The sequence below is a fragment of the Manacus candei genome, unplaced genomic scaffold, assembly GCF_025592945.1.
Source record: "Manacus candei isolate 608988 ecotype Guabito, Panama unplaced genomic scaffold, ASM2559294v1 h1tg000049l, whole genome shotgun sequence".
Lineage (NCBI taxonomy): Eukaryota > Metazoa > Chordata > Aves > Passeriformes > Pipridae > Manacus > Manacus candei.
In genome coordinates this window covers 12,803,521-12,818,886 of record NW_026138097.1, presented here as the reverse complement: position 1 = coordinate 12,818,886, position 15,366 = coordinate 12,803,521, and the positions used below count along the sequence as shown (strand labels likewise).

General features: G+C 38.3%; 1 protein-coding gene across 5 annotated transcripts in view; it reads left to right on the top strand.

Annotated features, from left to right (window-relative positions):
- NUP153 (nucleoporin 153) overlaps positions 1 to 15,257 on the top strand; it is a 45,647-nt gene extending 30,390 nt beyond the window's left edge. For 3 of the 5 annotated variants that reach the window (XM_051799145.1, XM_051799148.1, XM_051799149.1), the window contains exons 11-22: positions 977 to 1,115; positions 2,709 to 2,846; positions 3,223 to 3,315; positions 3,543 to 3,633; positions 3,915 to 4,034; positions 5,626 to 6,234; positions 8,146 to 8,340; positions 8,770 to 9,612; positions 10,200 to 10,559; positions 12,234 to 12,506; positions 13,805 to 13,961; positions 14,429 to 15,257. In XM_051799145.1, the coding sequence (XP_051655105.1) occupies positions 977 to 1,115; positions 2,709 to 2,846; positions 3,223 to 3,315; positions 3,543 to 3,633; positions 3,915 to 4,034; positions 5,626 to 6,234; positions 8,146 to 8,340; positions 8,770 to 9,612; positions 10,200 to 10,559; positions 12,234 to 12,506; positions 13,805 to 13,961; positions 14,429 to 14,513 (3,103 nt within the window). In that variant the 3' untranslated portion in view covers positions 14,514 to 15,257. The remainder of the gene's footprint in view (positions 1 to 976; positions 1,116 to 2,708; positions 2,847 to 3,222; positions 3,316 to 3,542; positions 3,634 to 3,914; positions 4,035 to 5,625; positions 6,235 to 8,145; positions 8,341 to 8,769; positions 9,613 to 10,199; positions 10,560 to 12,233; positions 12,507 to 13,804; positions 13,962 to 14,428) is intronic. The other 2 variants (XM_051799147.1, XM_051799146.1) reach the window with 2 other exon arrangements.
- Positions 15,258 to 15,366: the final 109 nt, after the last annotated feature.

Below are 15,366 nucleotides of genomic sequence, written 5' to 3'. Positions count from 1 at the left end.
CTGGTGTCTTTCAGTGTCATCAAATGTACTTTTGTAATAACTGACTGCTTAGCTGCAGGATAAGCTTAATATGGTAATTTTTCCAGGGATACTTCATTTTGATACCATACTACTTTTTACCGTTGTTTTTCCCTAGTTCACTTCTATTTTGGAATGTCGCATGGGTTTGTTATTTTTTGGTGGGGGGGATGTGTGTGTTTTTGGGGGGTTGTTTGTTTTCTTCTTTTCCCTTCCCATTTGGATTAGGAAGTCTTCTGGCTTGGATCTAGGCTTTTGTAATGAACAGAGAAATGCCTTTGTATGCCTTACAAAAGGGATCTGTATTCATGTCTGAAAAGACTTCTGGAATGTTGGCGCACCCAAACACCTCTGCTGCTTCTGCTGATGACCTCAGGAAAGCCAGAGCTGCTTGTGAAGCTTTTGTCATATTATCTGGCAACAAAAGTTTAAGCCTCTTCTATTCCTTAAGGGCTGTTGGCAGCATTCATGTGTGCCTGCGCGCACACACACACACACACGCTCTTTCCCGTCACCCCTTTCCATATATTTTTAGTTATTTTATAACCCTTCAAAGATACATGCTCATCACAGAATCAGAGAACTGACAGTCAAAATTTCCAATGTCTGGACTATTAAAAGCAAACATCAGAAAATAACAAGCTAAATCAGTTCTTCTATTTTGGGTCTTCTGGCTTAGTCATCATTCCTTTATGGATGTTGTGACTGTTTCTTATGTATGTCGTTGTCATTGCTGCTCTTATTCAGCTTTCGCTGTTCAGAACACCATCTATTTACCAGCATTTAGCAAATTGTGGGACAATTTTTTGATTCCAATTAGAAGGTGACAGTTCTAGGATTAATAGTGGCTATAATAGCTTGAAACAATTAGTTGACAAGTTGAGTTTTTTCCTTTTTTTTCCTTTTTCTTTTTTTCTTTCTGTCCCCCTTCCTCAACCTATGTATTGTTCTGTGCCAGCAGTTTGACCTACCCCAAACCCGATACTCCTGCGTCCAATGGTCTGTCTTCAGGAGGAAGAATGGACAGTGCCTGTGGCAAGATGAGGAGGGAAAGAGAACGATACTCGGCATCAAAATCTGGACAAAAACAACAGCCGGTAAGGGTCTCTGAGGTTAATTGATCTCTCTGAGATTACTGAAGTAATTAGCTGAGTATGCCAGTTTCGTTGCCTCATAGTAATTTATAACAATGTCACTTGGGTTTTGTGGGTGTTTTGCTGTGGCTTTCAGAGTAGGCTCCAGTTCAGTTATCTGTTTGAAGTGCCTGAGCTTTGGTTTTATGTTTGTTATAGTTGTATTATCATGGATATGCTTCATACTATAAAGTTTCTAATTAGTAGTTGAATGAATAAATTTGGTGGAAGTTTGTAGAGTTTTTATAAAGGAATGATGTTTGAAACAAGTGCCAAGATAAAAAAGAAAGTTTGCTTATTTTGTTATTTCATATTTAAGTTGTGTAAGGGACCAAGAACCTGAAGCAGAAGACAGCATTCTGCATGCCTGCTAATGATCATTCACAATTTTTGGCACTTAGTCAAAGTTGTTGTGGAGGCATTTTTTTTCTTGTTTAATGGCAGAAGTCCATTTAATGGAACAATGGTTGTTGCTATCCCAAAGTTTATTTTCCTGACTGTATTGTTATGTAAGCTGCCTACTACTGGATCTTAAATATAAAAAGTTTAAATCAGTCTTCTGGTTGATGCAAAATGAAGAAGTAGTAGATACTGGAGAATGTTTTTATGATAGAAATGGTCTCAATATCAAGGTTGTGATAGACTCTTAAGATGAAATCTCTGAAATATGTGAGTTGTAGGGTACATTAAATTTCTGTAGTAGCGATGTACATCTCTGCTTAGTCGCTTCTGGGTAGATCTTGGTACTACTGTGCAAATTGTGATTAGATTGGCTATTCCCATTTAAACCCTAACTAATCTAGTCTTGGTAATCAAACTGCTTAAAAGACAAGGATAAGACCAGAAGTTCTCAAGGTACACTGATTTCTGAGTTTTAAATTTTGCATCCTGATACATGATATAGATTAGATTTACCAGAGTATGATCTTCTGTGCTGCTTGTCAGGCTTTCTTTTTTGGCATTCTGTGCTATGGTTTGGTTTGAGTTTTTTCGTACTCAAAGGAGCACACAAGTTTCTTTAAACATTATCTTTTTCCAAGTTCACTGCAGTATTGACTTCAGAAACTTTACCAGCTGTCCTACCTAATTTTGCAAGAGGAACACTTTCTTACTTGCCATGAAGTTGTACTCTTAATTTGAAGAGATAAGGGCATCATAGAATGGTTATGTTTCTATATTAACTAGAGTACAGAAAACAAATCTGATCTGTGCTCCTCTCTGTTCTGCACAGGTAACAATTTTGAGCTAACTTTCAGTCTTCTTACTGGACAGGTGATGAATGTAGTATTGCATGGAAACAGGGCTGCCATAAATAAAAATGATGTGGCAGATTTATGTGGGGAAGTTAGGATTCCTTTTAAAAATTTGCTCTGCCTATAAATCTCTCTGTTATATTTAACTTTGTTAAGAAATTAAAGTTGGGATAGGGTAGGAAGGTAGTATGTGTTGTGAAAGAAGAAAATTAAAATCTACAGCTTTTCCAAAGGAAGTGAAAAATTCAAATTTACAACTTTTAAAGAAAAATTGAAATTTACAACAATTAAAATGTACACCTAGGAGGTGGAGCAAGCAGCACTACCCGAAGTACCCCTACCTATCAGTACTGCATCGCTGCCGACGTTCAACTTCAGTTTCCCTGCCAGTAGTGCCGTCTCATCATCACCAAGCACTGTTTCAAAAGCTGCGATGAACAAGGTAAATCTTTCTTTGTATATCGTGGACACTTTTTCAGGATGAGTATACATCTGCTTTGCTGAATGTTAACTTTTTCTGTGGTGCTCATAAAACTAACCAGCATGAGTTTATAACCTGTTGAATGAATCGCGGTTGTGTTCTGTTTGGGACCTGGGGAGGGAGGCATAAAGTTCTTGATTTGGCTTCTGTTCATCTTATACACTCACTTGCAAGCTTCATTTTCATATAACTCTTAGCTGTGGATTAGAAATATCAAAGATCAGATTTCCCAACTTCACTGCAGAATGTCTGTTAGATAGTGAATTCACGTAGCTGCTGTTGTTTCACCTGGATGTTTTTCTTTTAGATACAAACCTTAATTCTTTTGAAAATACAGGTACAACCAACAAGTAATGTTGGCAGTCCCGTGTTTGTATTTTCATCTCCAATTGTGAAGTCTACTGAGGTGGAAGTGCTACCTCCATTGTCTGTAAGTAAAATAAATAAAGATCAATGTTTTCTCAAGGCTTTAGTAAAATACTGCAGAGCAATAAAGCAGAATTGGCCCTGGTAAGGGGAAAAACTAATATATAGATTTCTGACTTGTAATTTGTTATCCAGCATCCACCACAAGTTTGAAGACTGGATTTCAGGTTATTATTTGTGTGAAATTTGATTAAAATTACTTAGAATCTAAAAATTCTCTCTTTTTCGTAGCAGATTAAGTTTACATTTAGTGTTCCTGTTGCAAAGTCAGCAGAGCTTTCTGGATCCATTGATACACCAGTGACATCCTTATTTAGTCCAGGTAACAGAAATTTTAGCATTTAAAATCTAGTGCTGATTCTCTTTTTATGTATATGAAATAGATAATCTGTGTCATTTCTGAGCATGTTACAAATTCCAGGCAAAAGGTGTTTTCAGTGACAGGTCTGCTTTTAACCAAATTGTAACTACAAACTGTTGTAAACAAGGTAGAATTTTGAAGATTCTTATATAAGAGGACTGAAATGTGGAAATTCTTGTTTCTAGCAAATGTGAATATATACTAAATGGATTTCTTTGTAAAAGGTGGGTTTTGTTTTACAGGTAGCACCACTGTAAACAGCACCAGCAATAAGAAGGAAGAGGAAGAAGAATACGATGGCCTCTGCAAACCTGCTAAGTTCTTAAAGCAAGGAAGTGTGTTAGACATCCTAAAAAGCCCTGGTGAGATAATGAACTCTTTAAAAAATATATTGCAAAAAATATACTTGTATATCATTGCATTGATTTTTAAAAAACCCACGACAACAGCAACAAAAAAAGCCCCTCATTTGTCACAGTTAAGGCAATGTTAGCTATAAATACAAACACAGGAGAACATTACATTAAATGCTGCACCTGTTAGGGTTGATTCTATTGTAAGTGGCTTTCATTGCTGAAAGGAAAACTGCAACTTCAAACCAAATGCATTGTTTCTCCTTACATATTAAGTTGTAATTGAAAATTAAATATAAAAGAATTAGTCAAATAATCAATGTTTTGTTTTAAATAAATGACATTTATGTAATTGGAAAGGAAATGTTTGTAAAATGCTTTATGAACATTCCTTTCCCACCTTCACCATCTCCAGAAATGAAGAATGGTAATGTCATTCCTAAAGATGTTTCAAAAGCTGCAAATCTTTTGGCCCTAAATTACAACAGTTACTATCAATTCAAATGTAAATTTTAATTCCACTTAAAAATATTTTAATTGCAGTTGTTTTCAACTGTTCAGTAAAGTGCGTGTGTGTGTAGATGATGGGCTTTGTTTCAAGAAGGACTATATTGAATTTGATCTTTTCCCATAAGCCTTGAGTTGTAGCAGGTCTTTTTATTATGAAATGACAAATCTATATACTACTTAAGAAGGCAGTGGCTTTTTATATTAGAAAGAGCTACATGAGAGAAATTATGCTGTGTGTTTAAGGAAAGACTTACCAGTGAAGTGACATTAGTTTTCTTTATCAGTTTAAGAGAGGCGGGTTCTGAATCCACACTGCTCAAAGATTCCACTTCTGATATTAAAAAAAAAACAAAACAAAGCAACAACAACATAATAATAAAAAAAGAAATGCTTCATTTAACCTTTACAAGTAATTTGTGCTGATATTTAAGATGTATTGCCGTAGCATTTTCATTAGTGTTTCCATATTGGTGGTACTTGTTTCTGGAAAGTTGTCACCTTTAAATAAGGAGTTGGCTTGTTTCCAGTGCATTTTGAACAAAGATTATAGATAAAAATTGTTTGGTTGTCTTAATTTTTATTAATTATTACTGCTCCAGGTACCAACTGCTGTACAGCTGTCAAAGTAAATGTGAGTCATCTACTACGACAGAAATAGCTTTAGAAATTTGATTCGATTGGACATGGTGTCTTAAAATGAAATTGGATTATTTCTAGTCCAGGACAGTCAGCTTTCAGTATTGTTTGTTCACACTTGTATCTACCACTGTAGTGGCATATACTAAGGAGATTTGTATTTAAAACTTTCTTGGAAATGAAGAGTTAAATCAAGCTTTAAAGAAATGTTATGTTGTGTCTCAGCACAGCATATGAAATTTCATCCCTTTAGATAAGATTTCCAGGGACTTCCTCTTGTGGTTGGTTGGAATGTATAGTTGTGACCATTGACAGTTTGTTTAAATTTATGCTGTCTAGTATTATAAGTAACTTACATGCAGCAGGGTACTGCTTTATCACTAAGATCTCTCCTTTTTTTTCCCAATTTTTTAATTTTTAATTTTTTAATTATTTTAATTTTTAATTAATTTAGGCTTTATGTCTGGGAAAACACCCTCCTGTTCATCTGCACAGCCTGTTACAAGCACAGTCGTCTATACAAGGCCTGCAATAAGTAGTTTTTCTGCAGGTAAAGACACCTCTAAACAAGCATCCTCATTTTGGCAGTCTGACACATATGACCCATGTCTGCAGAACAAAACCACAGATGGAAAATGTGTAACATGTGAAGCTGCTAAACTGTCAACTGTTGAGAGTACGAAACAGACAATAAGTGTAAGTCACTGTGTCAAGACAACAGTCCCTACAGCAGGGACATTGGGCTTTGAAGACAAGTTTAAACCAGCACCCAACACATGGGATTGTGATACCTGTCTGGTCCAGAACAAACCTGAAGCTACAAAATGTATAGCGTGTGAGACACCAAAGCCTGGAACAGGAGTGATGCCTGCTCTGACAATGCCAATGGTCACAGACAACTCGGTGACAGTGACATCCTCTTCCAGCAGCGCCGGCACGACAGTCACTCTGGGATTTGGAGACAAATTTAAACAGCCAAAAGGCTCTTGGAACTGTTCAGTGTGCCTTGTATCAAATAAGGCAGAAGACACCAAATGTGTAGCTTGTCAGTCCGACAAAGCAGGTTTGTCCTTTTCTTCTCAGTTGATTCAATCTCAGTCTCTGTGCATTCTATACAGAACAAAATACGTTGCATCTAAAAAAATATTTTCAGCAGCATGGCTGTACGCCAGACAGGATGGATTAGTGGCTCTCTGCAGGAATGGTTGCAGGCACTTCAGAGGTCTCAGCCCAGATTCCAGCCTGTCACATGAGTTGAACTGATTGTGAAATATATTAGTGCAGAGCTGAATTGAAGCAAATGTACCCTGCTTTACAGCTGGTGAGGAAAAATGACTAAAATGGATGCCTTAATTAACTTAAAACCAGTTGACTCCCTTTCATTGGGGAAAAATGTGAACTCCGTAGAGTTAAAAACTACTGGATTTCTTGGGCTTTTTTTTTTCTCTTTCAAAACCTAAGTAGAAACAGTATTTATACAACATGGCTAAAAATGTGTCCAGTCAGCATTTGAGTGTAATTGAGCAGAGGTATGAAGCCAGATTCCAAGACAGTGTAGTTTTTAACTAGTTGTCTTAAGCTAGAACAAAATCATATGTTCAGCTATGCCTGTGAAGGCTATGGTAGCCTTCCAGAGCATGTGTGACCTTGTTTGGGGAAGTCGGGGTCCTTACAGACTTTGGGGACGCCGGTGCCTTCTTTAGTTGAGTTCTGGTTTTTTTCCTATTATATGTGATTGTAACTGTATTGAGTGAATTTATTCTTTTTTAAACCACAGATAATTATTTTAGCACTAATTTTCATTGGCTCTTAACATCATTTAATGTCAAAAACATCCTTGCAAATACATCTTGGGGGGGGGGCAATTAATATAAGATGGACTAGATCGTACTTTTGTGCAGGAAGAGTGGAATTTCTTCAGCTAAGAGTAATGCATTTTAGGGCTCGTTCTCATGGACTTCCAGCCTCAGAGTGGTCAGCTGGCACTATTGGCCAGTTGTCCAAGACTCTGGCCATTGCAAGGAAGAATTTTAGAACTGAGAGGTTTGCCATGACTGCTGTGGCACAGAGAATTGCACAGTTATATTATGTCTGTCATGGGGATGAGTGAGGCAGGTAAGATGCGTGAATATAAATTCTCTGGGTGTGCTGTGGAACAGAAGACCCATTCCTGTTTTTAATGTTTTGAACTTGAGACACTGTCTTCTGCCTCTCTCTTAAATGCCACCCTCAGTGGTTTAAAGTTGTAGCTGATGATTATGTGATGCTTTTATGCCTTCTGGGTGTCTGCTTCACTCCTCACACTGTGGAGCTGAAGTTTGCTGTTGGGGTGCAGCAGCAAGTGACATCTCATAGGGGGATAAAAATCAGAAACAAAAAATCTGAAGGCAAGATTGTCTTCCGTGCCTCGGCAACCTGTTTCTGCTGCTCTTGAAGACAGTGTAGCTTCTGTAGTGAACAGAGTTGTGGCTTTGGAAGCTTTGACTTCCTTTTTTTTTTTCTTTTCTTTTGTCACTGTGTAGTTTTGAATGTTTCCTGTCTTTGTGACTTGCTAATGAGTCATTCTAGTAAATTGTCAGCCTTTCATCACTTGACAGTGATCATTAACTTGAGTGATGCTAACTTTGACTACCAGTTACTTGAGTCACCAGAAATTCTTTTAGCAGCTCTGATGCAATACCTGTAATTTACATCTGAAATAGGCCATGTTGCTGTATTTTATAAACTGCAGTTGCTGTTTCAATGTCACTGGTTCAGTTTGTGCTTAAAATCATATATAAATTGCAACGAAGAATGCAGATGTTTCTATTGTTTACATTCTCAGAATGTGTTTGAAATTAACTTGTAGCTTGATGGTTTTTTACTGTTATGCTTGTGTACTTTACAATTTAGTGAGCATTGGAGAGTTTCTTAAAAAATTCATGTTCACTTTATAGTTTAAGTAGGATGATTAACTATTGCGCTTCTTTCTCAGGGAGTTCAGTGCCTGTGACTAGTGGCAGTGTTTCTGCTTTTTCTGCTTCTTCTGGAGGTTTTCTGGATTTAGACAAATTCAAGAGGCCTGAAGGAAGCTGGGAATGTGAGGTCTGCTTGGTCCAAAACAAAGCAGAAGCCACAAAATGCATAGCCTGTGAAAATGCAAAGCCAGGCACCAAAGCAGAGCTCAAAGGTAATACTTCATGAGGAAAAACAAGGGTGTGCAATTTGCAATTTATTTTTCTAAGTAGAGTGATTTTTCCTTTGAGGTATGACAAAATTGTCTGTTTTTTCGTCTAGGAATATTGCTTAAATAAGGTACAGTGCCTACGTTTCCACACCCAGTCCCCAGAAAAACGTTATGTTTTTTCAGAGAAAAGCTTATATCAGTGACATAGTTGTCCTTTACGAGCCTTACATGTTGTTCATTTGGAGTTTAGACTAAAACCATGATCTTTCAAAGAAGTTAGCAGAGTGCTTTTCTAAGCCAGGTGCTGGACAGAAGAGCACCATTGAGAAAAGATCTGTGCAGAGAGGGAATGTGGAGTTTTCTTATTTGTTTTTTGTATGTGTGTGTGGGTGCATCATATATTGCAAACTTGATGTTGTTTTATTTCTGCAGGTTTTGATACTGCTGCTGTGTCTACAAATGCCACAACGCCATCATTTACGTTCGGTGTCCCATCATCGTCCTCTGAATCTTCTCAAACTTTGGGTAGCACAGGAAATTTTAAATTTGGAGAACAAAGTAGCTTTAAGTTTGGGATTGCATCTGAATCTGCATCGTCCAACACTGTGACTGGGGGATTTAAGTTTCCTACTGGCTCAGGAAACTTCAAATTTGGAGTTTCTTCCTCAGACTCTAAGTCAGAAGACAGTAAAAAAGAAAGTAAAAGTAACAATTTTACCTTTGGACTTCCATCTACAACCAGTCAGGCCCCTTCAACATTTCAGTTCGGAACAACGAGCCTGGGGCAACAGGAAAGGAAAGAGGAACCAGTTTTGGGAGGTTTTGGTTTTGGCACAAGTTCTGCTTCTTCCATAGCTACCAATGAGAATAAGACCGGAGTCAGTGGCTTCACTTTTGGAACTGTGGCAGAAAAGGAGGTAGCATCATCTGCTCTGCCATTTAAGAAGTCAGATGAGAAAAAGGATGAAACTGTTTCAATGAAGGGAGGCTTCTCTTTTGGCAGTGTGGAGTCTGCACCTGCCTCACAGTTTGTTTTGGGAAGGGCAGAAGAAAAACAGGACTCTGTCACTTCTGCTGGTCCATTAGCATTTGGAAAGAAATCTGACAATGAAGAGTTGAAGGCACAACCTATCTTTTCATCTGGGACAGCTGAGCAGACCAAAGAGGAGAGCACAGCAAAACCTGTATTCAATTTTAGTTTCGGTAAACCGTCGGAAAAGGAAAGTGAGCAGACAAAGCCACCTTTTGCATTTGGGGCACAAACCAGTACTTGCGGTAAACAGAACATCTTTTGCCTTCACTTGTCTGATCGTGTCTATCAAATAATAGCTCTGAGGCTGTACTGGACAAAATCTGTGGGATTTATATACTACCTGCAGCCTGTCTTTAGTTCCGGTTGTTGATGCATAGACAATATGTGGCAATTCCTTTATTGATTTCAATGAGTTTCAACACTATGTTTAGACAAAAGAATTGCCACACCTTAGGGAACCTTATTGTATAAGGTATAAGCACAGAAGTTGTATTGTCTCAGTAACAGCAGCTCAGCTGGTGATAAAATCTATAACATGGTGCAGTATAGAGGCCTCATACTAGTGTTGTTTTTTATAGTAAAAGGGAAGGAGAGAGGGAATATCTTAGTTCCATGTACTTGCAGCTGTGCTACAGGGAATACTGGAGTTTCTCTACTCCTACAAAGGTACAAAAATCACTTCATAGATACTACACAGTTTTGTATTCCTCTGATTTATTGAAAGTCTGCAGTGGAGGATTAAAGTTCTTCATTGATTATCACTGTGTGAAAAATTCTTGGTTGTTAAATTCCATTTGTGTGACTTATTAACTGTGTTTCTTCCTTTCAGAACAAGGAGCATCTTTCAGCTTCTTGAGCTCTAGTTCCTCCAGCACAGTCGTACCCACCACTTCAGCCAACAGCAGCGGCGTGTTTGGCAGCACCCTCTCTTCCTCAAACCCTCAACCAGTTCCCACTCCCTTTGTGTTTGGACAACCCAGCAACACTGTGACCAGCTCTGTTTTTGGCAATCCTGCAGAATCTACAACATCTCAGTCATTTGGCTTCTCTCAAGAAAACAAACCAGCAACCACATCTTCCAGCACTGGCTCGACTCTTACTCCATTTCTGTTTGGTTCGGGAGAGAGCAGCACCAATGCAGCAAATTCAGGCTTTACTTTTGGAGCCACAACTACATCGAGTTCAACAGGTACATTTTCAATAGATGCTCTTCTGCTTTTCTCATTTTTGCCATTACATAGTGGACCAAGGAGATCCTGTTTCATGAATATTTTACTTTAGAAAATGGGCAGGCCAAATGCATGGAAGTAGGGAAAACTAGTAGTATTTATATTCAGCAATATAAATTTGGGCTCATTCTTCTCTAGCCTGAGAAATAGAGCTTGTATAGGAGCTTTTCCCCATGAAAATAAATGATAGTTTCTTTCTTCTTGCTATCCATCCAGTGCTTACAGTTAGGAGTCAGTGTATCAGCGTCCCTGATTTTTCTCTCCCATACCTAAAACTCTCAACTGTTGTAAATAATGTCAAGATTTGCAAAGTCCTTCCCCCTCACAAGTATATGTAAATGCATTTCCTCTAAATGCAATCACTGCTGCTTAAAGGTTGGGTTTTACTAAGGATTGTGGCTGGTGTTTGTTAATTATCTAACAATTAATTGTTAATTATCTAGCAATAATATCTTAGAGAAGAGAGCAATAAGAAATACAAAGTTTCTTCATGTTTTATGTTCATTACGCCACTGCATGATTTAAATGAATAAATGCATGAAGCATTACGACACAAGACAAAATCCACTAAATTTTCCATATTCCTGTGAGCCACAGAGTATGCTGGAAATAAGATTGAACCTGTGAGGGAAAGACTTAATCTAGTTTGATCTGATGGCTTAACTTTGTCAGTCACAGAAGTTTAATTTGCACACTTCTTCATGTTTCAGAAACAGAGAGAAAACAGTCCAAAATTATAACACCCAACAGATTGATTTAACCTGCTCACAAATCAGTAACTTTTAGTGTCGTTTCGTTAGTAGGTGACACCATATTTCAAACATCTTCACAAACGCAGAAGCCTTTATTTTACTGTGTATCTGTTCATCTTGGAAATAAAGCTATTCCAAGTTATGGTGCAACAGAGGGTATTTCCTGTTGCATGAGAGCTGCTCAGATTGCACTAACAGTGCTGATAAAATGTCCTTTTTGCATAGCACATCCACCACGTACATTCAGAGTCACTGTTCAGTTGAGTTTCATTTTTGTTCCATTGTTTCTGCTGGCCATGGAGAACTGAAGCAACTGAACAGTTGGGCTGGTTGTTGATGATAGGTAGAGAAGTTACTCTGGTCAACCAAATTTTTGAGTACAGAGATCATCACTGCAGGCATCATTTGACCTCCGGAAGTTGATAATGGTAAACACTTGGACAGGGGAGAGGTGCAGTTGCTGACAAGAAGAGAGATGCATGTTGTTGTTCTAATAAATCAGGAGCTGTATTTTGCATGTTTGAAAAATACAGTTTGAGTGAGTATTCTCTGTGTGTGGTAGAAACAGTTTTTAGTAAATACAGATTAAATCATACCATTTGTGGGAATTCATTTGTAGAACATAAAGACGCAACCAGTGTGTTTGAGATTTAATTTTGTCTGATTCCGATAAACATAGTGTTTCTCATATTACTTAAAAGGTGCAATTCCTGTTGTAGCTGATGTACTATTTGCTTTATATATCCACCCAATTAGTTTGAGATTAAAATGAGGATTGAGCTACCAGACTTGGGGTTTTAGAACCCTTTGTTTCTAGATTCATTCTTGAGGGTGGGAGGGAAATGGCACGTACTGACTGACATCCTTCTTCTGTTCCCCAAGGGTCGTCGTCTTTGTTTCTGTTTGGCTCTGGGCCCCCAGCGCCTGCTGCCGGCGCACCATTTGGCGCCAGTCAGCCACCAGCATTTGGCCCGAGCCAAGGGTCCAACCAGCCAAGCGCTCCAAGCTTTGGATCGCTGTCGTCAACGTTGTTTTCAGCTGCCACTCAGCCTGCTCCTTCTGCCTTCGGCTCAGTGACAAGCAGTACTCAGCCCTCTGTGTTCGGACAGCAGGCAACCCAACAGCCAGGTTTTGGTTCTGGTACCCCCAGTGCTGGTGAGTGCCCACCATCCTCCTCCTTCCCTTTTGGTCTCAAAGATGATACATTTTATTTTCTTTTTCATGAAGCGCATCTTAAATTATACGCAGAAAGAAGACTTTGGCATTACGCTCGTATTCAAATGTAGGAATTGTCCTCCATAAAAATAATGGGTGTGATTTGTGTCTCAGTCCTGACTGTGGAGACATGATGTACCCATAGGTATCCAGCTTCACAGTAAGCCTTCTCCACAAGAGACTTAGCAGATAGGAGGTTGCAACCCTACCACAAATTCTGGGCTTTATTTTTTTGAGAAACCTAGTGATTAAAAGGAAGTGTTGAAAGCCATGGAGTAATCACTGGTAAGTTTGTGCAAAACAGAAGGGCAGAAGCACTGCAAAATTGTTATTTTTGGATTTGTTAGAGTAGTTCTTAGTTATCTGACTTTAATAGGCTTCATTGTTTAAAATATGGTCAGAATTGTTTTGGTTTTTTTAAGAATTTATGGGTTAAGACATATTAGAAGATCTTTTTACTAATGAAGTATAAAATACCATGGGAAGGTTTTTAAGTGTAAGAAGGACCCGTTCCACACACTAGTAACAATTCAGAAAGAAAAACACAGCCAGAACGTCTGTATTTGATATCACATCAAGTATTTAAAGGGAAAAGCCTCCCTTTTTTCCTCTCTGAAGTTTTACAAAATAGCCTCCATTATAAGTAACTGATATTTTTGTACTAATCAGTAGATTAGTTGGCACACCACATTACTCAGGCAACCTTTCATAAATTAGGTAGCAGTTCAAAGGTAAAATTCTCCCTGGATTGTCTGTGTTGCTTATCAGTTACTTTGATGGTAGGAATGTTTGGGGTTTTTAAAGGTGAGGTGCTGTGTTAGCACATTAAAGGAAAGGGAGAGTCCCCAGATCAACTGCAGGAACACAAGAAAGTTTACTTGAATATAAATCTATGTGATTCCAGGCTACAGTTTAAGACTTTATTAATAAACTTCAGTTTGCATAGGTATAAACTTTATGATGGCACACAAGTTAGAGAACAATTCATTATCAGTGTGCCAGCAGTATTACTATAAGAATTCCTCAATCTCTGTTAAAGTGAATGGATTCATTCCATACATACTGTTCCTGTAGTGATCTGGCACTTCAGGTGCCACTCCCACAACTTTGTCATCTTGAGCAACCTGTAAAAATATTTTTTATAAAGATAGTGGGGAAGAACATGAGGATTTTGCTGGAAAGGATGAACTCATATTTCAACTTTCTTACTTGCTTCTGCTTCCACCCCATCTTCCCAGGTTCTGTATTCCAGTTTGGAAGTAATACTGCTAATTTCAGCTTTCCAAATAGCCCAGGAGTATTCACTTTTAGTGCAAATCCTTCTGCACCAGCAGCTCCTGCACAGCCTTCTGGCACTTCAGGATTTTCGTTCAACCAGCCTGCATTTACATTGGGGTAAGAGACCGTATCAGAATTTCACTTGAGCTTCGGGTAATATCAGTGGACAGTGTTCAGCCTCTACTGCTGTTAAATCTTGAGGTGTTCAGATGAACCTTGGAGTTTGAAACTAAATTTGGCACCCTTCCTTGTATTAGCCTGACTGGCTAACTAAGCAACGGTATCTTTAAAGGAGCCTAGCTGTCAGGAATATCACACATCAACACATGTGAGATTGTCTTGTTCTTGAAAGGTAAAATCCGTATCCAGCCATTATGCTGCTGCTTACCTTCTGAATAAGAGAGATTTAATTGGTTTTGGTTTCTGGAACTTTCTTCCTCCTGTTCATCATTTGCCGTTTGTTGCCAGCTGGTAACTAGTGAGACAAGACTATGAAACAGTTGTTCTGGAATATCTTCTCAGTGCTGCTACTGAATTTTCAGCTACACTGTCCTAAATTCTGAACTACTAATTTCTTTTGATAGGACTAATGGGAAAAATGTTTTCTCTGCCTCTGGACCTTCAGTTCCTGGTCGGAAGATAAAGCATGCAGTTAGACGTAGAAAGTAAACGCCTGATTGGTAAAACATCAAAAACATTGGAAGCAGCTACTACTCTGAATTGTTCAGCTTCTACCCTGACTGAATTGTTCAGCTGCTACCCTGAATTGTTCAGCTGCTATCCTGAATTGTTCAGTTATTGGGATTGTACCTCATGCTGGCTTATCGGAAGTCAGATCTGCCTAAAGGAATATAAAACCTAGCTTTCCTGTCCTTCCCTTCCCTCTCCCTGTTACGTTTTTCGGTAGCAAGTAAAGTTGGCAACAAGGCTGTTCTCAAGCAAAAGTCTCAAGTTACTTTTTTCACTGACTTGGCATGGTCTGGCTGTAGCCCTGAGTAGAGCCTGCACAGTGAATGGCTTGTACAATACCTCTTCATCCGCACCACTACGTGCGCTCATTCGCGTTTACTGACGCCTCGAAATTGTAATTATATCAGCGAGGGATGCTGTATAGAGTAGAGAATGTTGATAACGAATGATTTCTATGCTGAGTTTGTGCTGGTGTATGTGTGAAGTGAGTGAGTTTGGGTGTATCGTGCACTAAAATTTTCTGATAGAGGAAGACTGATTTAAGGATGATCCATGCTAAGGACTTGTTAGATCTGTAGTTCTTCATTTAATAATTATATGCTATTTCTATATTTTCATTCTTACAGCCCTTTATCACCTGTCTCGCCTTGTTATTTTATTATGAAACGTGTAAATACAATTTTGTTTCTCTATGTACTTTTTTGGCATAACAAATCTGTGAAATTGAAATTTTAATTTTGTGTGTTACGGCCATTTTTGTTTAGTATTGTCTCAGATTTTATGTAAATCTCATTATTCAAAGTTGCCTAAATCCATTTAGAAAATCTTTAAA